The sequence below is a fragment of the Plodia interpunctella genome, chromosome 2 (assembly GCF_027563975.2).
Source record: "Plodia interpunctella isolate USDA-ARS_2022_Savannah chromosome 2, ilPloInte3.2, whole genome shotgun sequence".
Taxonomy (NCBI): Eukaryota; Metazoa; Arthropoda; class Insecta; order Lepidoptera; family Pyralidae; genus Plodia; species Plodia interpunctella.
Genome location: NC_071295.1, coordinates 6,116,405 through 6,144,232, shown reverse-complemented (window position 1 = coordinate 6,144,232; position 27,828 = coordinate 6,116,405). Strand labels below are relative to the sequence as shown.

At 35.0% G+C, this 27,828-nt stretch overlaps 3 protein-coding genes and 1 long non-coding RNA gene across 8 annotated transcripts in view; 1 reads left to right on the top strand and 3 right to left on the bottom strand.

Annotated features, from left to right (window-relative positions):
* Nucleotides 1–260: 260 nt before the first annotated feature.
* Ctu2 (Cytosolic thiouridylase subunit 2) lies at nt 261–2,592 on the bottom strand. Its single transcript, XM_053753322.2, has 4 exons — nt 2,186–2,592; nt 1,495–1,862; nt 1,038–1,307; nt 261–618 (listed from the first exon to the last, which is right to left on the bottom strand). Exons 1-4 carry the CDS (start codon nt 2,451–2,453, stop codon nt 400–402), a joined length of 1,125 nt encoding a protein of 374 aa, XP_053609297.1. The 5' UTR covers nt 2,454–2,592; the 3' UTR covers nt 261–399.
* A 1,644-nt stretch (nt 2,593–4,236) lies between these two features.
* Nucleotides 4,237–7,050, bottom strand: eEF1delta (eukaryotic translation elongation factor 1 delta). 2 transcript variants are annotated; one of them, XM_053762536.2, is made up of 7 exons: nt 6,916–7,050; nt 6,174–6,263; nt 5,840–5,929; nt 5,501–5,680; nt 5,103–5,247; nt 4,666–4,907; nt 4,237–4,326 (listed from the first exon to the last, which is right to left on the bottom strand). In XM_053762536.2, exons 2-7 carry the CDS (start codon nt 6,258–6,260, stop codon nt 4,288–4,290), a joined length of 783 nt encoding a protein of 260 aa, XP_053618511.1. In that variant the 5' UTR covers nt 6,261–6,263; nt 6,916–7,050; the 3' UTR covers nt 4,237–4,287. The 2 variants fall into 2 exon arrangements, with proteins under 2 accessions (XP_053618511.1, XP_053618521.1); XM_053762546.2 differs by lacking the exon at nt 5,840–5,929.
* Nucleotides 7,051–13,394: 6,344 nt separating this feature from the next.
* Nucleotides 13,395–15,624, bottom strand: LOC128680623 (uncharacterized). Its single transcript, XR_010370229.1, has 3 exons — nt 15,196–15,624; nt 14,602–15,018; nt 13,395–14,190 (listed from the first exon to the last, which is right to left on the bottom strand). It is a non-coding gene; the product is annotated as an uncharacterized LOC128680623 (long non-coding RNA).
* The window catches only part of grh (grainy head), a 97,576-nt gene continuing 84,394 nt past the window's right edge, over nt 14,647–27,828 (top strand). For all 4 annotated transcript variants that reach the window (XM_053763808.1, XM_053763792.1, XM_053763801.1 and 1 more), the window contains exons 1-2: nt 14,647–14,783; nt 17,042–17,650. In XM_053763808.1, coding sequence (XP_053619783.1) covers nt 17,139–17,650 — 512 coding nt within the window. In that variant the 5' untranslated portion in view covers nt 14,647–14,783; nt 17,042–17,138. The remainder of the gene's footprint in view (nt 14,784–17,041; nt 17,651–27,828) is intronic.

Genomic DNA, 27,828 nt, shown 5'->3' with positions numbered 1-27,828 from the left:
TTTTATAACCAATGCCACAACACACGCTACTTGCCAGAAATCCATGGTGGTATACGCCAGCTGCAGTGCGCGTTTGCGTTTTTAGCTATTCCTAAATAGCTCGCGTTTAATCGTAGTGCGCGCTAAGCCATATTCACCATTAGGTGCCACATTGCTGGACAAAAGCCTCTCTCCATTCCTTCTATTTGGTTCCAGTTTCAGAGTTGCATTGGAGTCTTTCACTGATCAAACTTACAGGTAAGGATACAAAAAGTCGAAAATATTCATAAAATATTTTTACTTAAAGTCTATTTTTACTAAAAAAATATAGTCATAGGTATATAGAGCATGGGGTAGGAGTAGCATATTTCCTTGGAAAGTTGTTTTAACTCAATATTATTTATTTTATATTATTTATTCTTACATCATTATGTGACTTGGAAGTCTACAGTTAGACATTTCAGAATAATTTCTACTGCATCCATAGCATAGTGATTTTTGGATGTATGGAAATAATGATGTATTTTCATTCCATTTTTTATCACTGTTCCTTTTTGGTGGTTCCATTAATGAAATCATTCTTGAATAACTTGAAGCTTCAAGAGCAGATAATTTTGATGAATCTCCATTTATATCACTCTGAAAATATTGTGAATAATAGTATTATTTCATACATTTTAAGCAATAAAAATTGTTGCACCCACTGTTCTAATTGTTTTACAAATTCTAAAATTGGTTTTACAAGTCTTTTCAGACCTTTACTAAATTGGTGAATATTATATTTATTAAAATTAAAGGGTGCTCACTCAATGCACACACAAAATTGTTTCAGCAAGTATGTTTATGATATAGTTGTTAGTTGTAAAAAACTTAGCTGCATTAATTAATGTTGTATGAACACACTTGGTGATTGGTAAGACAACCTTTTATAGGTACCACCATGTATTTTCAAAAATTATATTTTTGTGTTGATCTCATTTAATATAAGGACAAAGGCACCCAAGGGTTAAGGACCACTTAATTAAAAAAAATGGTGTTTCCTAATTTTTAAATCTCACCTCACAGATTGCACATTTATTACTGCTTTCACAGCTGTTCATGCCAATTTTGTCAGCTGTTTTACATATAGTAGGTATGGTAGCTGGAAAGTTCTTTTGGAGTTCAGTCACAAATGTTTTTATCACTGATTGCAAACTGTTTCCTTTTGAACTTTGGTTGTGTAAAACTTTCAATCCTTTTATATTTATGTAATGAATCAATTCTTCTCCAGTAATATCTTTGACAGGTCTCAATATTGTGACAGCATTATCTCTACAGTCAGAAAATCCCTAAAAGAAAAAACAAAACAATAATAAATTTTGTTCAAAGTACGATTCAATAGATATGTAGGTATTTGTGAATCAAGAACAAAAAGTAGGAAAGAGAGTGCTCTGACATCAGCCACATCTGTGGCTCTAATTTGTCATTTGTAATTCACTAAAAATTCTGCACATAGTGAATTATTGTGATACTTACTATGTCATTTTGTATCTGGGATCCTCTTCCAGTTGCAATATTAGAAAGTAAATGTATTGCTAATGTGGTTGTAGTTTCAGCAGTGAAAATAAATTTACATTCCAGCTTCTTGGCAAATTTAATGAATAATTTTCTTTTAACTTTTACAAGAAAATCATTTTGTGCAGTAGGTGGCATACTATTTAGAATTTTTTGAAATCTCATAATTTCATTAATATTATTTTCTTGTATTGTATTTACATCTGGAAGAGTGCTATCGGAGTTAAGATAATCTGATATATTGGAAATATATACATCAAATCCATATGTTTGGCATATTTCTATAATAGAACTAGCAATATTTAGATTTTCTTCATCATTCTCATAACCTGTAACAAAATATTATAATATACAAACATTCTATGGCTTCGAAAAAACAAGGAATATTTAGTTTTGTCATGTCTGCCCGTCCATTACAGCTTTAGTTCAGAGACTATAAGTAGGTAATAGAAAACTGCAATTTGATCAAGCAGACAATATGTAGAAATTTTGATTTTAGTACATACACTTTTTTCTCCCCATTATCCCATCCAGTGTTTATAAAAAATATTGAGTTGGCACTCAGAATTTTTTTTTATTATAATTTTTTAAATGAATTTTTACATATTATATACAAATTTTATAAATAGTAATTGAAGGTTATGTAGATTACCTTTTAGGTGCAAAAAATAAGGTGTTATCCGAAGTTTCTTATGGTTATCTAAGGCTAAGCTATTTTTTACCAGATCCAGCAATACTGTGGAACCAAGACCTCTCGTCAAACAGATCAAAACTTTTTCATTAGACGATAAAGTTTTACTTCTACCAAGACATGCACGAAATTTGTGGTTGGTACCAGTAAGAAAGCATGATTCACAATAGCTATCTATTTTTCTTAAAATTACAGTCCCGACAGCATTACATTTCTTACAAGAAGTCATGGTAGGTATTTATTTATTGAAAACATAAAATTACGAGTAATGGCTAGAGAACGAACAAAAGTGCTAAATAAAATCAAAGCAAAGATCAAGAAAAATTTGTCTGTATACGTCACAAATCTTTTTTTTTGTTTATTCCCACGTTTTATTGAGGAGGCAAAGGGTACTAGCCCATACAGCCACGTCACAAATCTGTTTGACACAACAAAGTGACATTGACATGAAGCTCCGTCCACGAGCGAAAATCGAGAAAAGAAAGAAATGCCATGGTCTGTGGTCTAGATCCACGTCCATGTCAAAGTATGAAGAATACCAACGTACTTTAACCTTTTTAGTTTTAGTCGGGTCCGTAGTCAATAAATCTCACGGAAACAGTTTTGCGTTTCAAAATACATTCAGCGTCATGATATTTTAGTACGTAACTAAAATATCGCAAGAGAAGCAATTTCTGAGAACAGATAATATTACGCAAAGCTCAGCGCAGATGGCGTTACTGGTACAACATAAGGTACACATAAACATTGCCAATGAAGGCAAAAAGCGCCAATTTTCAATATTGTTGTGGATTTACGACCAAAAATACCTTCTACGCAATCGTGGTGAGAGTTTAAGGATTTAGAGATTTTTAGGATTTAGTGGATTATCCTGAAGAGAATAAACTATTTTAGGTTATGTTCTGCTGTTATTTGGTCAGTTGAGTGTTGATAAACTGATATAAACTTGATTTTGACTGAAGATCTTACCTGTATGAAGTCCATGCATATTTTAATAAGTCTTTACGTGTGAAGTGTTCCGAGCTTCTTTTCGACCGTTTACTGGCTCGAAAATTTTACGTGAGGCGTATCCCATAGTTTTCGAAGTTTTTTTATCTTATGGAAAACAACTTTTCCCAATATATCAGCACCCGAATATGCTACATTGTTGTCTATTTTCACAAACGAATGCTTACATAATGAAAGGATTAATAAAGTACTCTAAAATAAACGTTTTAATCGGCGGCAAAGCTTACACCTAACATACAGTGCTGTACTCTGGCGGGATAAATGTGCAGTAATAGTCCTTATTTTTCAGCGGCACATCTCTAGTCGGGCTGGAGGCAATAAATCCCACGGGGACTTTAATGTCGGCTCCACACTGTAATTCAACGGCATGTCAAACTATGGTGGAAATCGTATACATTGCTGGTTTTTCATTGCGGTAGATAAAAGCAGGCATTTGCGTCGTCATGTGTCTTGAGACCGGCGACAGTGTAGTGCTGGCATAAAAAGCTTTAACATACACTAAGCGCCATCTACTGATATTTTTATATAACTAGTACTAAAATTCAATCATAAAAAAATCATTAATGGGCGACGACAGGGAAAATGGGAATACACCACCAGCACTACTAAGAATTTTCGTATGAGACATGTATTGCTAGTTATGTCTTTCAGCTATAGTCCGATCCGATCTTTATTATTTATTGACAGGTATACATAATATGCAACTATACCGGTCTTTTCACCGCCCAAGACGAGATGTTGGGTTGATTTACGAATGATAGTACTTTGGATCAATAATATCTTAAGTAGTGCTGGCTCTACGGTTCCTTTGTCGAAAACAAAATCTACTCCATCGTTGTCTTTGAGATCATTCTTAGTTCTAGCTATGGTGATTATACAGGTATCATCAACAGGTAAGTTGTCATTTTCGGATACTGTCTTATTTTGCACTGTGTACTTTAGATGTTTTAGGAAGTTGTTACTTTCAGCTTGAGCGGTGACTAGTATAAAATGAAACGAAAAAGAATGTATTAGGTACACTTTTTATTGAACAGAACATTTTCATCTAGGTTTTATTAAACTTTGTTGAAAGCAGCTATGTCGATGCTTTGAACCTGTAAAGATATAAATATTATGTCATAAAAATTGAGTGATGAATCCTAATATTATAAATGCAAAAGTATGTTTATTTTTTACAACTTCACACCCTATCTACTCAAACAATCTTCTTGAAATTTTGCATACAAATAGTTTGAAGTACAGAGAAAGACATAGGGTACCTTTCATCCCGGAAAAATAACTGCTCCCATGGAAAATCACGCGGGCGAAGCCGCGTGCAAAAGCTAGTTTCTAATGAATTAAAAATCTATATCGCTTATAATATCATTTGTCTTCCAACCTTAGAATGTTTGTCATTTCATCCTATGAAATTAATTTATCAACATGTAACTTACATAGTCATCAATTTTCTCAATTTCTTCTGTTAACCAGTCCACAGAAACTTTCTCATCTTCAACAACACAAGAAATTTGAAGTTTGTGAATCCCATAAGCTAATGGCACAAGTTTGGATGCTCCCCAAAGCAAACCCTCAGTAGCAATGCTTCTTACAGCTTTTTCCATTTCAGCCATGTCAGTCTCGTCATCCCAAGGCTTGACATCCAAAATAATACTAGATTTGGCAATCAAGGCTGGTTCTGTCGAATAAAAACAAATGTATTAAAGAAATAGGATTATGTAAGTCATTACTTAAACAATATTTCTGGAAGAAAGATCTGTGTTTTTAGGACATTAGAATCTGTGGCTATAACTTAGGTTGTTAGGATTTTTCAAACCATATACTGAGAAAAATCTCTTTGAATGTTTTGCAAATATGTAATTAAAATACTCACTTTTAGCCTTTTTAGCATTATAAGCAGCAAGTCGCTCCTCCTTTAGTTTGGCTGCTTCTGCACTCTCTTCTTCATCATCAGACCCAAATAAATCTACACCATCATCAGAATCTTGTGTATCTGGGGGTGCAGGCTTTGCTTGTGGCTACAATAAGTTGTTTGGTTAAAATTTGTTGTTTGTTTAAAATGCAAATTAAAAGATTATCACTTAATGACAATATAATATAATAAAATAACTGTTACAATATAATAACTGTTACAATATAATAACTGTTACAATATAATAAAATAACTGTTACAATATAATAAAATAACTGTTACATTGATCAGTATCTTCTATATTTTGCCTTGCATAACATGTATTGAATATTAAGCAGAAATGAAGTTTTCAAACTTACTTGAGCTGAGGGTTTGTTACAATTTGATTCCAAAGACTCTACTCTTGCTTGAAGACTGACAACCAAGTTGCGTAAACCATCAATGGCTTTTTTTAGTTCCACATTTTCCTTTGATAAACTATTGATTTTGTTGTTAAGCTCTGTGTTTGGTACACCAGCCAAGGAAGCAACACTATCCATCTGAAAATTTCAACTACAGTTACTAAATGCTACTGGAAATGTTAAAGAAATTTCTATTTTAAAAGCACATCAATGATAAACTATTTAGTGTATATCTATCTATACCAAACTCAACATTTATAAATATGTGTGAATTTAATAATTTCAATGTTTACTCACACATTCAAGAGATTTTTTGATGTGCTGTCTAGCCTTTGCAACTTCATTGGCCAAAGATGATTGTGTTAATGTTAGTGATGGTACTCGAACCTATAAAATGATAGCAATTGTTTTATTTACATTTTCATTACAACAACTATATTCAAAACAAGTAGCAATATTAATTAACTCGTTATGAATTTATGACTAAATCAATTTTATGCCAGTTTTATCATGGATATCATAATACTTACATACTTAGCATATTTTCCCAGTCATGCCACAAAATAATTTTATAATAAGTTAATATATGTAGGTACAATAATGAATCATAAAAAATATAATAGTGTAATACCTTTGACAAAGATTCATAATATGCTTTTTCTGCATCATTGTAGATGGTTCTATCCAACCAAACCTTTTCGTGAGCTAAAGCAGACATATTCTGTAAAAAAATAAAAAGGTTACTTATGATGAATGAAGCGGTGGTGGTGTAATGATTAAGACGCCCGCCTGAGGATCGAAAGTCACAGGTTCGATCCTACTCGTTCCACATGAGTTTGTATACCAATCTCACTCATGTATAGTAGTTTTCATCGACCACCACTTGCTTCCGGTGAAGGAAAACATCGTGAGGAAACCTGCACACTAGTTGATTCTTATTAACTTGTGTGTGACATGGAGAAGGCAATGGCAAACCACTCCATTAATAATGCCAAGAAAGTTGTTTGTGTTTCATTCCACTTAATAACCATGAAACCTCAGCCATGAGGAATACGACTATGAAGAAGAATGTATGACAACAGTGCACAGGAATAATTTTCAGTTACGGACAAATGAAATAATAATTTTATGGTGGTACATTAACTATATTCAGCATTAGTAGGTAGGTATAGTAGGTGCCATAGATGAAATATTGTAAATAAAATACCTATTGTGTTATCATTGTTAAAGCTTTTCTTGTCTTCTAATTTTTATAAGGAAGCAAATAACAATGTACCTATTGTAAAATTATAACCTACCAGGATTATAGGCGTTACGTATTAAAATATTATATTTTTTGGAAAAATATTTTGTAAATAATTACTTATACTTACGGTAGGTAATTGGAATTTTGCAATCAAAAGCTGAACAGGATGACTTGGGAAATTAAAATCAACTGTTAAATAATTACAAGTAAACCGCACTTGTCGGCTTTCAAGAAAAAGAGAATGGGCTCGGAATGGGTGACGTTTAATTAATTTGACACAAGCCAGCCAAAAGATGACAAGGGTTGACAAGAACACGATGTTTCCACATTGTTTCCACGCTGGAATTGGCTTGGGGAGCGGTGTAATAATGTTGCCATCTATTTTGTTACATATATAGGTTCCAAACCTACTTATCCAGGTGTAGAGAAATTGTATGGAGAAAAACCCGATTGAGTTCGACGAGATATACCTATTATGTATATAGATATACCTATATTGTAGAGATTTCAGCAGATATCACTAAGACAATTTCTGATCATAACTTAGTTGTACACAAGAACAACTTACAACTTTATACATATATTACACAATGATTTAATTCATACCAATAATGTAAATGCGAAAGCTCGCTGTTACGGCTCAACTGTTTGTCTGATTTTGATGAAATTTGTAACAGAACTGCTTTGTACATTTATTCGCCGTAAACACTACTGCTCCACCGCAAACTTGCGCAAAGCCACTAGCGCCACCATCATATTTTCATCAATTTCATTTATTTATTAGCGAAAACAAGTATCCCAATTCTGCTATATATACGTAAGACAATGGATTTTATTTGAAAGTATATTATAGATTTCCAGTTATAAATAATGTAGTCACAATTTACTATACGGATTTGAATGACCAAGAGGCTTAGGAGGTCAAACATAGGCTACCGTGGACGGCGCTCAATTCAAAATCTTTTATTTTCTCTCTACAATTGTTATTTAGATATAATTACAAGTATTATCTGAATATGAAGATTCATTTGTTTAAGAATAAGATTCTGGTAAATTTTTCTAAACCTTTTTAAAATAGGTAGCTCATGTTGTAATCTAATGGCTACACTATAATACCGTTGGCTAGAAACTTTTCGTTTGTAAGTACTTAGTAAAAGTTATTATTATTATTAATTGGTATTATCATAGATTTAGAAGGGTCATTCTAAAAATAAAAATGGACGCGAAAATTTAGCGGCACCTACGCGACGCTCAGGGAAGTTGAGTAGATGTGCAAAATGTAAGGAAGTTCGTGAATTATTTTCACGGACTGGAACTTGAACTGAACTAAGTTAAAATTTGATTTATTTTTGCAATATTTTTTTCATCAACATAGGTTATTATTATTAGATACTTAAATATAAATACTTATATTTAAGTAAATATAAGTATTTGATATCCTTAGATAAAAAAATGCTCATACCGCACTATATGTTAATTGGACTTTTCTATTACAATTGTTTTTTAAATAATTAAAGATTAAAGACACTTGTTGATAGGCAATTTAAAAATCTCAACTATCCACATCACAACTAGTAGTGGTGTGAGTTATGTCTATTAGATGAATAGGTAGGTATAGATAGTTTTTATTTTTTTTATTAGGTTCAGAAGGTATTAATGTGATTTACAATTTTTTTTTCATTTATTATCTTTTAAAGGATCTTACAAAAAATAAATATTTTTATTTTATTTATTTATAGGTACTTCTGTATGTAACCATAATAACCAAACCCATTATATAAAAGAAAAGGAAATAGGTTTAAAGAATTTATTTTTCATAAGAATACAGAGAAACATAAAGCAAATCATGAACATTTCTTTCTTACCGAGCATACGATCAACACTATATTTACAAATTATTTACATTTACTTACAAAAACAGAATGAAATAGAATGAGAAGACATATGGTTAAGTTGAGCTACATAGTCGAACAAAAGCAGGCTACGCCTAGGTGTATCTATGCCGGGTTTGCTTTGAGGATCTAAAATATACCTATATATTTTTTATAATTCTTAAATAAACAGTTTTGAATTCAGCCCCTCGAGAAAACACCGCGAATCCTTTACCAACTCAAGACCAATGCCAAGTATCTATTAACCACCACTTCTGTAGACTTCTTATAGGTTTTCCTATATAGTTCTGTTCTATATAGAATGTTCCTGTATATTTTTTGACTTTAACTGAAGCTTAGCAATTTCGCAATCGACCATTCCCCCTACCTACCTACTGATAGGGGGAATGGTACATGTTGGTACGGGGAATGGTTTCAAAAACAACTTATAAATTATTGTATTGCACTTCAATTTTCTCGTATTTTTTTAAGCTCTAAGCAAAGCAAGTTGGAAGGTATGCGTAAAATTACGGTACAGAAATTATTTAAGAGTGTTTTGTAAAATGGTACCACATCTACCCATATCCATAATGTGATACACACCTGTTTGTGTGGCTTTCACCGGTCATTTAAACAATTCTTGGAAGTTAAATAAGCCTCCGCGTTCTTATGGCGGTCGTCACAATATTCGAGATTCGTATTAAGATTATCTTTATCTATAATATATAACAGAAATAATAATACAGCTGATGAATACTTAGATTTTCGTAAATTGCGTTTTCAAGTGATTTTCTTCAACTATATTTTACAGAATAAGCTACATTGGTTGAAACTTCCCAATCAACGCACTTACGGAAACCTCGATATATACCTAAATGGTTTCAAAACCACCGATAGGGATAGCTGTAACGTAACTACTAAGTTTCGTAAAATATATCTTGTTACAATAAGATATATTATGAAACTTCTCTTTCTATCTTTTTATACTTATATAACAATATATATTTTACAAAACTTATCTTTTAATTATCTAATTTAACCCCAAAAGGAGGCACCAAAATAAAAAGATACATTTAAGTTACTGGTTTGTTTGTTTTACAAACTTAGGTTTGTTTTCATGTATTTATTTCAAACTTAGGTTTGTTTTAATGTATTTATTTCTAACATTATTAAATTTCAACTCAATCGCTTCTGTAGCTTCGGTAAAAACTAGCTGTGACAGACTCAGAAAAACCTCTATTAGTGAACAAAATTTCAGTAACTCAATCCATCCAGTAGTTACAGGTTAAGGCAGGCTGTCTCTATCGATAATTTTTATAAGGGTTCTATTTTTTTTTGAAGTACGGAATACTAAATATTATCTTATGTGCTATTCTGGATTATATTCTACACGTGTCCCATCTACCAAATTTGGTCAAATTCTGTCGCTTTTGTTTAGTATATATTTTTAAATTTTATTTGATTTATATACTTAGCACCTACTTATTTAGTTCAGATGTCTTTTGAACTTGAATAAAATTTGACACCAGTGTTAGCAATAACACTCTCGAAAAAAAAATGAATATTACAGTATGTTCTTATATCTGTGGAAGAACGTCATGGTTTATGAAAATAGGGTGTAAAAAAGCGCCCAAGTGTGAGTCGGACTAGCCAATTAAGGGTTCCGTAGCAGCTAGTATCATAACATAAAAGTTCTTGTTGATCGATTTTTGTATATTTTCATACTAGCTTTTTCCCGCGGCTTCGTCCACGTGAAATTCATAGTAAAATCTCGGTCATTCTTTGAGAAAAATGATGAAGAGTATGTTTTCCAATTTTCAGCTTTTTATCTTCAAATTTTTATTAAGTCCCATACAATCTTTCATCCCTTCTTTTAAAAGAGTTGAGTGTTAACTTATAGAAAAATCTGAAACACTTATTCATTAATGGGCATGGTTACACAATTTAAAATATTTTCTTTGCTATTAAAATCTAAGTGACTGCTCCCCTACGTAACCGCAGACTGCCGTGTCTTAAAGATAAACTGGAAAGTAACCACTCAAAATAACATAAGCCCGAAGGCATATTCTATACATAAATGGGAGTTTTAGCCAGTTCAGGCAAGTTTTCAATGAATACTTTCCGTCGTCATCGAAACTTAGCTCAAATTGTTTCCGCCTTCACCACATGGAGGTACTCCCAGCTTATGTTATAATAGTATAGAGTAAATATAAGATTAACTTTATTACAGAACTTCCGTTTCAGAAATGTTCGAAAACTTTTATTTTAATACGCCAACCGTTACTGCTCCTCAAGTTGAATAATTTCTTTCTACTAATACTTAACAGGAAATGCTTATCAGATTGGTTAACTTTTACTAAGACGTCATTTTCATATATATTATAGATGAGCTGCTGATGAGCTCGCGGCAAAGAAGACATGGGGAATAAAATAGATTTTTGAGAGTCTCAAGATGTTTGTGAATCTTGGTTAAAAACGTGGACTAAATGAGTCTTTTTATAAATACCTATGTTAAAAATGCTCATTAGGCTGATCAACTTTTGTTAAGGCGCTTGTGTCATGCTGGTCTGTTGGAGTTCATCATCAGGTGTTCCATATTTTCGATTTTTAAAAGTCTACAGAAAATGCTCATCAGGTTGACCAACTTTTGTTAAGATGCTTTTGTTATATCTGTTAGGTATAGTGTAGCGGGTCTGTTGGAGTTCATCATCAGGTGTTCCATATTTTCGATTTTTAAAAGTCTACAGAAAATGCTCATCAGGCTGACCAACTTTTGTTAAGGCGCTTTTGTCATAACTGTTATAGTGTAGCTGGTCTGTTGGAGTTCATTATCAGATGTTCCATATCTTCGATGTTTATACGTCATCAGAAAATGCTCATCGGGCGAACAATTTTTGTTAAGGTGACTTTTCTATATTTCCTACAGTTTAGCTGTTCTTTATAGGTTCTGCTAGAGCTGTTCCAGTTTCCAACATAAATATACCCTATATGTTGACCAGGCTTTATAGCTATACAACAAAAAAAGTTTCATTCAAATCCGTCCAGTAGAGCCAGAGATTAGCGTGTGCAAACAAACAGACAAATATACTTTTTTTAAAATTCTTATTCTATTACTGATTCTCTATCGTTCTCAATTTTTTTAATTTAAATATCTTCAATGTATAGAAACACTTTTTTTTACTGTTTTATTATATGTCTTGATTTGCGTTGATTGAATGAAAGATAAATGGCGGTTTATGATTTATGACGTACCTATAATAAAAACTACTTACTAACTACCCAAAATTACAAGTAGTAATTTTGGGTAGTTAGTAATTTGTTGTTTTATAGGGTTCCGTAGCCAAATGGCAAAAACGCTTATAGATTCGTCATGTCTGTCTGTCACAGCCACATTGTCCGAAACTATAAGAACTATAACTGTTGAAACTTGGTAAGTAATGTATTCCGTGACCCACAAAAATAGAAAAAAAAAGCGGCCAATTGTGAGTCGGACTCGCCCATGAAGGGTTCCGTAGCAGCAAGTAACATACCTAACATAAAAGTTCTTGTTGATCGATGTTCAAATAAGTTATTGAAAAGTAAACATTATAATTAGGTACCTAAATGAAGGAAAGGTAAATTGCCGTTTATGACGATTTATGACGTATAAAAAAAACTACTTACTAAATCTCGTTCAAATCAATTTTCGCTGGAAGTTTACATAGTAATTAATGTACATCATATATTTTTTGAGTTTTTTAATTCTCTTATTTAAAAGCAACTTAGTCAGTTAGTTAAAAAATAATTATATATTAGGAACCTCAATAACATTTTGGAAGACCAATTCATAGATATCCCACACGTATGGGTTTGATAAAAAAAAGTTTTAGTTTGAAGTATGGGGACATGGCCCCACAATTTATTGTTTTTTTTTTTATTTTTGTGTAAAATCTTAATGCCGTTCACAGAATACATCTACTTAACAAGTTTCAACAGTTTAGTTCTTATAGTTTCGGAAAAAGTGGCTGTGACATACGGATGGACAGACATGACGAATCTATAAAGGTTCTGTTTTTACCATTTGGCTACGGAACCCTAAATATGGAGTGAAAGTCATAGCAAATATAATTCAGCGTAAATATGTAGTTTTGCTAGGAAATAAATATTCGGTAATTTTAAAGGTTTTAAGTTTTGACAATCGGTTTATTAATTTTTACTATACATATATAGGAGAAAGGGAAATTATTGTAACTAAAATCTTGTATATTAAGTAATATATGAAGGTTACGGATTTTGATGCAGTTTTCACTATTATTTAAACAGTTTATTCCCGATTATACATACATAAATTACACAAGGCGTAGACGGGCAAGGGTCGCTAGTATATTTATATTGTTTTCCTTATACTTACATATTATAATAATACCAAGTCATCTGCTGCATCTGACTGTTAAAAATAATTCACTGATTTTTATGCGGTTTTCACCAATATATTAGGACAAATCACACAGATTGAGCTAACCCCAAAGTAAGTTCGAGACTTGTGTTATGGGATACTAACTCAACGATACTATATTTTATAACAAATACATATATAGATAAACATCCAAGACCCGGGCCAATCAGAAAAAGATCATTTTCCATCATGACCCGACCGGGGATCGAACCCGGGACCTCTCGGTTCAGTGGCTAGAACCTTACCACTGCGCCACCGAGGTCGTCGAGTGTGATTCCTGATGAAGGTTTAGGTGTATCATTGTATACTGTCAGATTTCTGGGCACGACGAACTGCAGGGAATGGTATATTTGAAATTAAGTTTTAATGTTTTTTATTAATTGTAGTTTAATGTATAGATATTTTAAATGTGGATGTAATCTTCAATGAATTTATATGAATGCATATTGATAAGGAAAATATAGGTACTAAAATGTATTAGGTTCTCAAAATCGACAGAAAAGGTGTAGGTATAATTTATTGTGTTTTTACCCGAGGGAAGCCACCACCACCCCAGGGACCACCCACTAGAATTAACTAAAATAGATATGTTCAGAATTTATTGGATATACCACCTTGGAAAGTTCACAACCCTTACGACTAAATAAATAGGACTAGTTCTATTTCTTTACTAAGTAAGTTAAGCTCGCGGATATGTATTCTGTTGTTCACCTTTATTATAATGCTAGTGGCCCGTCCCTGCTTCGCTCAGATAAAACCATAGCATAAGTAGCCTATACTACTCCTCAAAGTTTCGCCAATCTCTGTGCCAAAATGGATCCAGTAGTTTTTGAGTTTAATCGTCACAAACGAAAATACAAATCTGTTCTCTATACAATATTAGCATGGAAGTATGGATATATTTATATTGTGACATGAAAGTCCAATAAGGGAAGTTGCGTAAAGTTGGGTAATTCCACTGCAGTTTTGTAACAGCTGCTCAGATCGACGCGAAGTAACGTCGTTGGATCAGAGTCAAGGAGCGAGGTGCGGGCGGAGCGGGCATAGCCCCAGGCTACGCCGCCGCCGCCGCGCGCCGGCAACTCTTGCTGCGAGGCTGTGTAGATAAAATCTATATTATATACCTAGGTATTTTATTACTTCATTTTATTTACATATGAAGCTGAAATCTGTTTTTATTTAGAAATCCTAACACGTTAAATGCAACAATTTATTGATACTACTTATTATCTGTAATACGATAAAAATGGATAGGATAGATATTGTTGACCAATCCATCACTAATACTATCTTAAGCCGAAATACCTCTATTTCACTATATTGATCAAAGCTAAAAATAATTTTCGTCTTTTTAACGTTTATTTACTTATTCATGAATAAAAGAGAAATAAAACTCAGTCAGTCATTCGAGGCCTGGAAAAAGTTGAGGTTATTAAAGTTTTCCAATAACAATCCCCAGAGCTGAGATACCCTGGGCAACGGGTAGGAAGGCCATGAAGGCATTTACGGAAGATAAATTCGTCGTTTTGGTGCGTGCGAGAGAAGGCGCGGGCGGCGAGGGGCGCGGAGGGCTGCGGCGCCGGCGCGCGGAGGCTGTTGCGCTCAGAGCACCTGCGCCCGCGCTCCGTAGCGCCGCTCGCCGCGTGCTCGAGTCCCCGCGCGCGCCCCAGCGTCGCGACGCCGCCCACGGTACGTCACACTGTTGGCGCGTCGGGGTCGTGCGGCAGTGCGTCCGCCACTGCGCCGCACCGCTCGCACCGCGCTCGCCCGGCCTGCCCGGCCGGTTTTGTAATTTCGCCGGGCGGGTCGTGACGTCATGAGACTAGTTTGACGCGAGTGCGTGACGGTCTTCGCCAGGACGCCTGCCGTCGCCACCCCGACCTTCTTGCCAGCGGAATAATGACGTGCTCGTTTGCCTCCTGATCTGGGATTATAATCATGATTCACAGTGCTATTAAAAAGTGTTGTCCAAATCGAATTTAAAGTCTTTTCCAATGGGTGTATGCTGTTGTTGTTCTTCAGATGTCGAGTTTATCTTAATATCATTGTTGTGGTTACAGCTAATTAACGAGTCTTTAAAAAACGACTAGAATGTACTCACATTATTACATGTATACTCGGCATGGAGATACCAGCGCAGTGTGCAGCACACACTAGCATGTCTCGACGTAGTGTTTTCTTCATATGGATACAGTCTGTAAGCTCCACGCGGCTGTGTGCGCGGCGCGGCACACACTCCAACGGTCGGCTTCACTCCGCAGCGAAGCCTTTTTATGTTTTATTTTTCCTCCTGCAGCGGGGAATGTTCTGTTTTATAAGGCTTTGTAGCCAACAAAGACATCATCGAAAAGTTTTGCTCAGGTTGAACTTTCAAACTTTCAAAATCATTCTATTTCAATTTCAGTCATATTTTAAGTCCTTATGTGTCTAATGGTCTTGCTTGGCATTGTTTATTTTTAATTATATCAATGATCACTATTTTTCAACTACCTCCATCAGAATTAAAGGAAAGGTGCGAGTTTTTACGTGAAAGTTAGTATAATATTTTAAATACATTTAAAATAATCATAGCACAGATGAATTCCCATAAGAGTAGCGTAATTTAAGTTATTATAGTGTCTCTCTCTCGAACCTTGAGAGCTTTCGTATGTTTTGTCTTTTTTGCTCCATGAAGCCGAAGGAGCTCAGCCCAGCGCAGCCACGTATTGAAAGCTTCTCAGTATGGCTTCTGAAGCAATAATGCAAGTTCATTTTATTTTTTTCCTTATTAAGGTAGAACGGGTGCCTTCGTCTTACCGACGAATAAGAACTTGCGTTCAACGTTTCGTAAGCTTACAGTTATCACTACTCGATAATTTATAAAGCAATTTGAATTTTAATTCAGATTGTAGAACGTACGTTACAGCTTGGATTTCGAATGAGACAAATATTTCGCGTAGGCTGGTACTTTTGTTGTTGTTTGCCGCAGAAGTTGTTGTCGGGCAAGTGAGCCAACCACGTGAGTACAATGGTCACTAAGTTAGTTCCGTTTGGTTTCTTCGGTCGCAGGGTTGCTTCTGAACGAGTTGGGCCACTTCTCGCCGCCTAGCCACTCGTTACTGGTTCTAACTGGATTACAATCAGCTGATGCTGCGCCCTTGCTGAAGGTAAACATGGAACGACGCTATCATTGATTGTTAGGTTGGCTATGTGACGTCATCATAAAATACATTTCAGAAATTCCTTATTTCAGTAATGAAGAGAAGGCGTAAGAAGCTGAATGAATTATTTGAAAAAATAAAAACGTGGTGGATTCTATTGTAAGCAGATTGAAGCTGAGATGTAGACATATCTGCGTATACCTATATATATCTCATTTTGAAGTATCTGATCGTTTTTTTATTGTTTAGCGCTGCGCGTACTCGCACTAAACTAGTAATATATAATCTAGACACATTATACACTAAGATAAAGGATTTATACATGTAGCATATAAATATTTTTAGTTTTCGCTAATACATTAAATACATTGATAAAAATGTGATGGTGGTGCTAGTGTGTGGGTCTAAGCTTTCTTTCATTACGGGTTGTTTCCCAGAATTGACTAGATTTGGTAGATATTGTACAATTCTAAAAATTTCAGGAAATCGTGTTTGTGTGAATATAGTTTTTTTTGTTGGATGTAGGTGTTTACTTCCTGCAGTGTTGTGATTAAAATCTTAATTGACTAACATAGTCTACACTAGAATAAATTAAAATGAATCGTACAATGGCAAACGAGCATGTCTTCGCTGACAAGATTATGCCAACATATTGTTACCATAACATCGTAATTCATAAACTAAATAAATCTTTGAGGAAAATGAGTGTACATTTTTATAGATATGTGTTTTTACCCCTACATAGAATTATTCAATTGCGAAAATCTGTGAAAATGTAGTTCTACTAATTTTTATTATTGATTTCAGAAGTTGAAGTCGGTGAAGTCAAGTGTAGAGCGGGGTGCTCCTGAGTGGAGCCTCCGCCCGCACGACGACGTCGCCGCTAGCGTTACGCCGCGGCGGGATGTCCGCGTCACCGCCGAGCGAGGAGCGCGCGCGCACGCCCCGCTCCCCGCCCCGCTCGCCCGCGCCCGCGCACGCCGTTCTGGCGACCATGACTCCTGTGCAGCCCGCGCACGACTACTACCCGCACAAGGTGGAGATGGACTCGGACGATGGCTACCCCCCTGACCCGCACTCATACCGCCACTCTCCTCACGAGCTGGCCGCCTACGCTCCCGACAACAAGGTGCCCGTCCAGCCGGACGTCTATGATCAGGGAATGGAATCCATTGACGAGAAGACGCCTATAGATCTCATATATGCAGATGATAAACAGACCGTGATATACACGACGACGCCGGATCAGAAGCGCGTGGAAATGATCAGTGAGCAATTGGACGATGGACAGCTCGTGAGCGGGGGCGGTCAGCTAGTGGACGGCGTGTCGGTGGTGGTTGGCCCACCGGGACAAGCCGTGGTCGTCATCGCCGACCACGTTGTCGACGAGCTCGGACAAGTCATCCCGATACCCAGGTAAATCCTAAATATTGTATAATATTTCGATCGTTAAACCTAGCTAATTTTATATCCGACGTCATCTATATGTATATCGAGTTGAGAATGTCGAGACGCGCATTTTATTGATTCGTTATTTATGATCTGAGACTTTGGAATCTCGTTGCCAGGTGCTTCGCTTGTGGATACTTTATTAGTGGAAACTTCCGTCTTCCCAAACGAAAGATATTTTCGTTGAAACTATTTAAACGTGGTGAAAATGCTTTAGCATGTAATTTGTTTATGATTTGAACACAGTCAAGAGAACGTGTTTATTGTTTATTAATTTTCAAATGTTTCTGTATATAAACAGTTGTTTACAAATGTTGCGTAAGTAATACGGCTCGTGTGTCGATTGAATTGGAATTCCAGTTTTAGGTGCAGTTAACGTGTCCATATTGGCCCCTTGTGGTTATGAAAACAAGTGTTTGCTTAGTCAACGCTGTGTCTAGGCAGTTGGGGAATGGTGTTTGTTGAGAGTTGGTAGTGTAACGGTGGCGCGGCGCGTGGGCGGAGCGAGCGGTCACCTTGAACTTGCCGCGAGCCCGAGGGCCGAGCCCGATCACATTTCGATAGTGTGATGTACTCAACCGCCATTATACCTTCTCTATATTCGTTTACTATTGCCATAAAACGTTTCTTTACCTCTGATTTATCCAAGAAACTAATTTAACTATTTAATTCTTGACATAAAGATTTCCGTTTTCGGTAAATATTTATTTTATTGAAATACTTAAAGTATTACGAGAAAACAAAATCGAAGAATATATATAATTATTAGTTAATGGTCGGTAACAATGTTTAGCATTCACTGTAAAAATATTTAGTTCTTAGACATTTAAGGCAGTTGCAAGTATTGTTTTCTATTTCCATTCAAATAAGTGACATCATTATAGACGTAAGTATAATGGAACCAACGATAAATAAAGTGGTCAAAGTATATCCCAATGGCGAACATAACCGCCGCAGTCTAGCTAGTCGGTGGTCGCAATGCGCACCGCAAAAACTCACCACGTGCATGCCATTCAAATGGCATGACGCTGTTGTACGTCTACGTAAGTACGTGTAGTAAAATTAGTTACGTCGTCTGTTTACCTACCAGACGAGTTCCACGGTCGCCTCCCATACGACCTGACGCGTATTCAAATTAAACATTTTATATGGTACCAGTGAATATTGTGTAAAAGAATAGACTATCTAAAGATTTGTTTAATGTAACTATTTATTTCAAATATCGCAAATTAATGAGTATTTGAAGTTAAAAATTTAAATTAAAAACAAAATATTTTCCTCCTACATTCTCGATTTGAAATACAAAACAGTCTTCATTAAAATTTCTCAAGAAGAATCACTAATACTGTATCCAACATCTAATCATAAATTACAGATATGTTATCTGTTTCTACGACTAGTTTCGGAATGTATTAAGAAAATGGTCTTTAAAAAGAGGAGGTCGTCAATTTAAGCGATACCGTGCGTGAGAATAGCGTTTTGAATACGAACAAATTTATAATGTGTCGGTGTTGTATTTCTTTTAGATTTGGGAATTTCCTCTTTAATTTTGAAACTTGTACAGTTATTTTTTAACTTTTGAAAGAATCTTAAATTATACGTGTGTTAAAAAAATATTGTGTTGTATATTGTAGTTTTCCAAATTACTTTATGAATTTGGCGAAATGTATTATGTTACTAAAATAATATTAAAATTGTGAAAGTCTCTGAGGAGTTGATGACTGAAAAAAACATCGTAACTAAAATATAAAGTAACAAAGTTGCTACGTTTATAATAAACTGCCTTGGAAGCAAATGATTATTGACTCCTGGCAAAAGATTGTTCTATTATACATTCGGACAATGAAGTTTCAAGAAATCAATCTTATCAGAAGTCTCTGTTAGTATTTCAGTGTCCTTAAAAAGGATGATGTTAGTAAAATTGAATAAATAAGCCGTATAAGGTTCGGTAGGTACGTGATAAAAACCCAGCTGAATCGTTTAGGATGGAGCGAGAGGCTGCTCGGCCGCCGCCTCCGACACTTTAATGATGACTTTTTGTTGCGCCGCGCCGCAAGCCACGAGCGGGCTGCGGGCCATGTCTCATGTTATGTTCTGAACATACAGTACCACGTCTTTGAATGGACAGAGATATAATCACGAACCCTAATTTCAAGTCTCATATAAAGTTCTATTTCAAAATCAATTCTAATATTACGCTCCTTTAGCAGGGGCATAAAATTGGATACGTATATCTTAGTACGGGTGTGTGTGTATCTAAGAAAACCTGTTCAATAACATCGATCAATTCTCTATAATAGTCAGGTTAACTCGGACCTGTAAAAGTTTTGTAAAGCAGGATTTCACTATTAAAACAGTCTTCTAGCGATATAGCATAAAGCCAAACAGCGTAATTAGTTAATTCTATAGAACATCTATTAGGCGTATTCAAAAGACCATCAAATTTTCCGAGAAATATATATCCTTACTACTTACTACTGAACTTGAATACTTTTCTCTGTTTCTCCTAATAGTTAGCTGGGAGAGAATGCTTATAGCATTAAGTTCGCCATTTGTTTATAAGTATGTTTTTACTTGGAACAATAAAGTCTTATAAATAAATAAATATATATCCGAATTAAAGCACCTATCATTGATGTATATGAAAACAAGGACATGTGAGACGGCGGCCCGCGCACCCCGTCCCGCGTCCTCCGCCGCAGCCTCATTTATGGCCGCGGCCGGCCCGCGAGCTCCGACGACGACGCTTCGTTTCTCGCCCCCAATCATTATTTAATGCAATTATTTGGCCGGTAACTGCTTTTTTTTGGAAATCATAACAGTTATGTACACTTTTTATCGGTTCGAATCGACTTCACTGTATTTTGTTGCAGTATTATTACGTTTTGCCCCTCGCAGAATGTTATAAGATAATAATCCATATTATATCTTATAACATTCGGACGAGGGCAGGGATTTTTCATGTTCTTGATACAAAATAAATATTTTTATCACTTAAAAGAGTATTTCATTATGTTACTTAAGCATTCATTTGGGTTTGGACATAAAATATATTACGCAATTGTATTAAAATTGGTCGTGGTAGGGTCAACAAACTTGTGAAAGCGGGAGGCATGAAGCGCTTAGTAAAAGACATCAACGGGCCCTCGCGCCTCCCGGCCGGATCCCGTCCGTGGGTGACGTCAACCGAAGGTTCACTTTGCACCAGCGAGGGTTTACTGGCCTAGTGATAGAAAAATATTTTTGTAAAATTTATTGGAATTACGTGTATTTAATTATGTATATACAATGTGTATTTTTATAATAAACAATAATAGAAATATGAATTTAATTTTAGTTTGTTATTGTGATATTTTTAGTTTCGATACCAATAAAATCCGGCAGCAGTGGCTCTAGGGATATTGAATTGGGAGTCATATTTCTATTTAGGGCCAATAGATATAGAATAAGGCTGTAAGTCTATAATATTGAAGTACTTTTACACATTTTAATGTAAGCGTATGAAAAAATTGATCAGAACTTTCAAGTTGCTTATTCTGACATATATCAACGACTATACCTACCGTATTATAAGCAAGACTATAATAAAATGCCACTTGTGATCAATCCAAGCTATCAATGCTCGAGCGCAAGTGCACTGCGAGCTAACCATGAATTAGGACACACCGGCAATTCTCGCCGGAATGCAATTGGAAGCGAGATCGCATTCGAGAGTCAACAGTGACCACGAGATAAACAGAGTTCAGTGTGTCCTCTAAAAATTAACGATCATCCTTTCTACCTGACGCCCGCTGACTGCAAATAAAAAACGGTTTCCCCGCAAAGGGTTCAGGTTCACTTCCCATCACATGGAGGCTGTGGATGCTGCACACACTCACACGCACGAACACATGCGCGCGCGCACGTTTCTTTGGCCCGAAGCCGTCGGACATCTCGGCTCGGTGGGGGATAACATTTCTTTCGAACGAAATAATAACGTGGATCATCGAATGGACAATTTCTAAATGTATGTTTTTTTTAAACAACTAAACATAATATTCCTATTTTCGTATCAGTCCGTCTGCAGTCGTAAACGTATATGTCCATGATTATAATGGCTACGAAATATTATGCGTCGAGATTGAGACAAAAAATGTTGATCGTTGAAGTTGTTATTGAAAGGAAAAATACGTGTGATTATTTTTTATTGGATCTTTTTGTTGAAACGAATATAAGTATGGACTTCGAGAGAACGGCCGTTATTTTGCCTCAAGCAAATAAAATCATGTAAAGTTATATTTAATATTACAAATAATTTAATATTTATGAGACTCGCGCACTTTGTTGTGCCGGAATGCTTTAATGAAATTTGCTGATTTTGGTTTACACAGGGAGCGTATAAATTAAACGTAATTGCATTTTATCTCGTTTTTTAAATTATTATTCTGTAATACTTATAACTATATTTGTGTCCATCATCATCCTAACTAATATTATAAATTTAGTCGGGAGAAGCCACAAGCATAAGCTAGTTATTTATAAAATAAATAAACTGAGTTGCCACGGCAAGTATTACTATTTTTCCTGGATGAATAGTACCCAGAGAGGTAACAAACTCAGTTTCGCATGTGTAGTGGGAATGTCCACCGTAAGCGAATTAAGTATTCTTTATTATTTTTCTTGGCCACAGAACTTAGTAAAGCGGATCCATTATAGGGTTTTATTATCTCCCATCAAGGTCCGAAATCGTAAGACATTGATGATATAAAAACTTTGGCTAGGCGATCGTTTAAAAAGTGATCCTATTTAAAAAGGGATACGATTGAAAATGAAAGTGTAGAGGTTTGGAAAGTTAAATAATCCTGGAGATACGCAATGTTTTTTTTTATTATCGGGGATTCCTTTGTGGTTTGAATCGTTCAAGTTTATTGGTCCCGTTGTTTGAACTTCATTTGCGGCTAGTAGATGATCCTACTTCTACATTGCGAGCCGAAATATCACTCAAATTATACAGTGTTGAAGCAATAAGTGGCGATAGCATTCGGTCGGATGATAGAAAATGGCCATCGTTTGCACAACGACTCCTACTACTATTATAACTTCGAAAGTTTGGACTGGGACTTGCAGCAACGTCGGTGGCGGCCATCAGGTCATTCTGGGTGTAGGTGTTAGGGCGCCGGGGGCAATAAATAGTGAGGGTAGTTGTTACTCTATCAGCCAAAGTCGAGAACGGAAGAATATTGCAGCACATAGGTACTTTTCAACCCGAATAATTGATATAAGAGTGGAGCCCCGGGACACATCTAGTATAACTTATACGTAACATATCGTATATATTCGGGTATGTGAGGAGATCAATGCTTATGTTATGCTTCGTCATGATTTAGGTGAGCTCTTAGCGCAGGACATGTACAACGGAACCTACGGTGCGAAAAATTACTTTATAATATTTATCACTTGATTGATGCTTAGAAATAAGACAATAACATTTTGTTAACTCGCTAACATTTAATGAACTCACAATGACATAATACATGTATATGTTATTAAGAGTTAATTAAAGGTATGTGTTAATAATGGTTGTTCATAATCATTTATGTGCAACTGAGAGTACATACAATGAGACTGAAATAGTTCCATTGAAATGTATACATTTTAAATAGTCTACTTTTATCACCAAAAAAGTGGTAAATTTTAAGTCTTTCACAATACCACTTAAGTATTTCAAAACCATTAACTAACTTTGCATAGATAGGCATCTATAAAATCATTGAATCGTAAAATCGGAGAAACTGTTTATTCGTCACATTGACATCGCACTCACACATACTATACTACATAGAGGTGTGTGTGCTATCAGCCGAGTATTGTAGTGTAGCTTATTAGTGTGATAAAGATGGAAAATGCAGCTTGGAGGCTGTGGTGCGACAGAGACGCAAACATATCAATAAGGCAAGCTTAACCATACACGTAGTACCTATGCATGTGCGTGTTTATTAACTGAATTCGTTATACAACATGCTATTATAATAAATTATGGACATACGGATATACATATAATCTTAATTTAGTTCAATTTTAAGATTACTTTTTATTTTATTAATATTCTTTTCGAAAACAAATATATTTTTGAGCAATGTCGCAATGTCAATTACAATTTATCGGAGTAATTGATGACACTTTGGTATTTTGGTATATATATTGACTATAATATACATACACACTTTTATGGCATTGGTAGGTATAGTAAATATATAATTTGGCGGGTAAAGTTAAATAATAATTTATTAGTCTCTACAACAATGTATACATTAGTACCCAAGTAGTATACTACTTGGGTGTAATATAATATAATCTGTAATGGCACATAGGATTAAAATAAAAAAAATATTCTATTATTTTAATAATAAAATTCTTTAAATTATTATATTAATAATAAAATTCCTTATTTACCATTTTAATGTAAAGCCCAAAACAGAGAGGTGTAGCGAGTACTACACTGATATTTCGACTAGAGCATCTTAAATAAGAAGAGGAACAATTACCATGGGGGCGCAACTCATATATATTTATTATAATAATGTTGAATAGCTAATTCTTATTCATTTGTATTGTAGACACTCTCGTGCGTCGTTTCGTTAGTGATTTAGTAATGTAGGCATTTTTTTCAATGATAATGTTACCCCTATTTACGCTGATTTAATGTATCATATGTAGCATTGGCGATAAAAACTTCTGTTCGGTATCCTGGAAAACGAGTTTGTGTAACTTTATGTTAATACTATTAGGTTGAATAAGCAGTTTTTTAAATATGACAACAGCCTTACGAATTATTTATTTACTGTCACTTACAAATCTAATCATTCTATACATGGAGTGTTAATTAATGTTTTGTGGTTATTGTATTGTGAATAGCGCCGATCTGTCGAAGACACGAATGACGTTGTTAATGAAGGAAACATGTAACATAAAACATACCTCTATGAGGTTGAAAATTTTTGGTAGTGACGGTACTAAAATATATTCTAACAAGCTGGCCCCGCGGCTTTGGGTATTTAAAACTACTAATTATTTAAACCGGACCATTAGTTCCGAAGATTACTGCGTTCATAAAAACTCTTTAGTTTTATTACTCTAGCGGGGCTCGAAGCTTCGCTCCTGTAGGAATTGCGTCACAAAAACTATATATATATATATATATCCACGTAGTAAATTTCATCAAAATCCGTCCAGTATCTTTTGTGTGATTGAGGAACTTCATAACGAAATAATACAAATAAATAATTTTAAAAAAATCATGTCGAATCTTTCACATTTATAAATCTAACTACGTCCCGGGATTTTGCTCCCGTATGAAAAATAATTAATTATTGTTTAAATGGTTATAAAGCCATACAAATGTATGTTCATTAATGTACATTCTCCGATTCTTTGTTCAGTCAGGGTGCAATGGACAGGGGCCGATGGCGACGACATTGCGGCAAGGACTTGGTGCAAGGGCGCACCTCTCACTTGCCATACCAGCATTTTCGGATGCCGATATAATTATAACAGTTAATTAATTGCAACTGGAATCACAATGAATTACAAATCACGTATCGTATTTTGCATTGTTATATGCAAAATTATAACAATGCAAGATACGATACGTGAGTTGATACTTATATATGATTCTTTTCGTTAATAATTTTGAAACTGCTTAATTGATATTGTTATTTAACTGTCACGCTCATTAATAACTAATGAATAACTCAATTGACGAGATCGCACAAAAATAGTTTTCTATATAGTAGAACCCAAAAATATACATTTTTGATAGTTAAATAATCATTATTTTGATAGTAAAATAATCCCCATCTTATCCGAAGTCTAAGATCTCATCTTTACCGAAAGATGTGGTTGGGGGCTCTAAACATAATAGCCCACATTCAAGGGATGACGGATACATTTGTACAGATCATTTAAAATTTCTTGGGTATATATAGATCGCGTCGGCGAACTGATTAGATTGATATATTAATATTGATGACATATTTTGTAGTAAATGTTAAAACTAAACTAAAAATGTATTATAAGTAGCGAGCACTGTCGTGTGCTGCCCAAGTTGTTCACATACATTTTTGTTCAGTTTCGTGTTCACCACAGCATCTGCATATGCATACAAGACGAGGCACAGCGAGAAATCATAATTAATGCTATCAATTACTTAGTTGATTGTTCAGAAACACGTATAATTTTTCTTATCTTTTAATTCTATCCAATCTATGTACGCTATGTTCGATCATTAACTGAATTCTTCGAGTAGATTAAAAAAAGAAAGCATCCAAGTAGCAAATATGGGAGATTTTTTATTGTCCAGAGTGCCGTACGAGCCAGTACATACAAGGAGTCGCAATCCACCACGTCCGCAGCACCGCGATGTAAATGATCCCCTTGAATAATGTATCCCATTCCCGTCTCTTCTACCATCACGTATAAGGCACACGACAATCGACCGTTACTTTTATCTAACTGCTCTCTAACCATGTTAACTTATAGAGAACCACGCAAATTGACAAATCCATTATAGTAGAGGTGCGACTTTTAAACATTTCCGCCAGATAAGGCGTTTGAAAAACAGCACAATGACACTTCTTTTCTGTTTATTAAGCCGTTATATGAATATGTGAATACTCCACAACAAAGGTTTAATAAGCGTGTATGTATTAATAAAAGCAGATAATATTTTCCACTTGTGATTTAATTTTTTCCAATATCCATCTGTATTTATTAAATATAATTTAGATTTTATTAAATATGAAGAGAAGAGAAATAAAACAAATGAAATGAACTAATGAATAATCAAACTACCACTCTCTTTCTCAGCTATCGTTTTCATGTATATAAAAACTGATTCCCGACATGAAGGCTTGTTTGCTCACCATTGTACCTAATAAATATTATTTAGTAAGAAATTATTTGTAGCTATCGAAATGTAGCATAACAATATTAACATGCAATCCAGCTGTTTAATTCAAATAATTTCATTCGCCATCGATCACGTTCTAAGTGATATTTCTGTGGAATTAATACATAAATGGAAATCTAATTATGCCAGTAACAGATTAAATGACGTTTATAAATGTTCTATAGGTATCTGGCCGACTTGACGTTACTTATTTGCAAGCGCAAACGTCAAGAGATATTTATACTTTTGCTGGCTCTTGCTCAGTGACCCACCCGTCTATGATCTCAGCAAGATGCAATTTCATACTTCTACTACTTTGTCTTGAGGCTAATTCACTTTTGAAGACGATAAATAAGTACATTTATGCTAAAAAGTATTCCTTATTACTACGCTAGGAGAATATTCATTATAAGAAACCAAATGAGTCATCCTTATTAGATGTTCGAGTATAACATCCGTGATGCTGATCACTCAGCACGATATTATGAATTGTATTTATATTATTATTGTTACTGCCACTTAATGGACTATCTCTTTAATTTGTAGTTATGTAATTTATTATAGAATCAATGCCTCTTATTAGAAATATTCGCGAGAATTGAATTATGCCAGATATGTAATGTCTTGAATACCGCGTCGGCTATATTAGATACAGCAAGACATCGTGGCTGTGCCTACAGGGGGCTCAGTTGATTGTAGACTCTATGGCTAGTGTATTTGGTGTGAATGTTGTGGCATGTGGCGTTAGATAAGGCATACAGGCGGGTCACGACGGGCGCGCACGCGCGTTCGTGACCTTGCCGCGCGCTCTCGTAGAGGTCACACTCTTGTATTGATGCGCTGCGCCTGCGCACCATACCACCACCACGGTGCACCACACGTGTATTACTAGATTAGCCCTAATATATTTACATAATATGTTGTATCTAGTAATATTTGAGAATAGTTTGGTATGATCCTCATAAAAATACTTCTTCATTGATTTTGTTTCAAATGCCTTGCCAATGTCCTTCCTTTTATTTCATTCCTTTTGTTACTACGTTTATTTTATTATTAAGATGTAGGTAATGCTTCGATGCTTTTTTGGCGGGCTGGACCAACTCCTTGTTCCAAGATTAATTTGAAGTACTTAATATGAAATGATGTGACTTTCAGACAACTGTAGGGGCTTTTTGTAAAAGAAGACGTGCTATGCATCTTCTTCTTGAAAAAAAACCCT

Coding starts and splice junctions, on each gene's coding strand:
- Ctu2 (XM_053753322.2), bottom strand. CDS start 2,453: ATGACTTCTTGTAAGAAATGTAATGCTGTCGGGACTGTAATTTTAAGA. Junction 1,863..2,185: donor TTATTTTTTGCACCTAAAAG/GTAATCTACATA, acceptor ATTTTGTTACAG/GTTATGAGAATGATGAAGAA. Junction 1,308..1,494: donor CCCAGATACAAAATGACATA/GTAAGTATCACA, acceptor TTTTTCTTTTAG/GGATTTTCTGACTGTAGAGA.
- eEF1delta (XM_053762536.2), bottom strand. CDS start 6,260: ATGTCTGCTTTAGCTCACGAAAAGGTTTGGTTGGATAGAACCATCTAC. Junction 5,930..6,173: donor ATTATGAATCTTTGTCAAAG/GTATTACACTAT, acceptor ATCATTTTATAG/GTTCGAGTACCATCACTAAC. Junction 5,681..5,839: donor TCAAAAAATCTCTTGAATGT/GTGAGTAAACAT, acceptor TGAAATTTTCAG/ATGGATAGTGTTGCTTCCTT.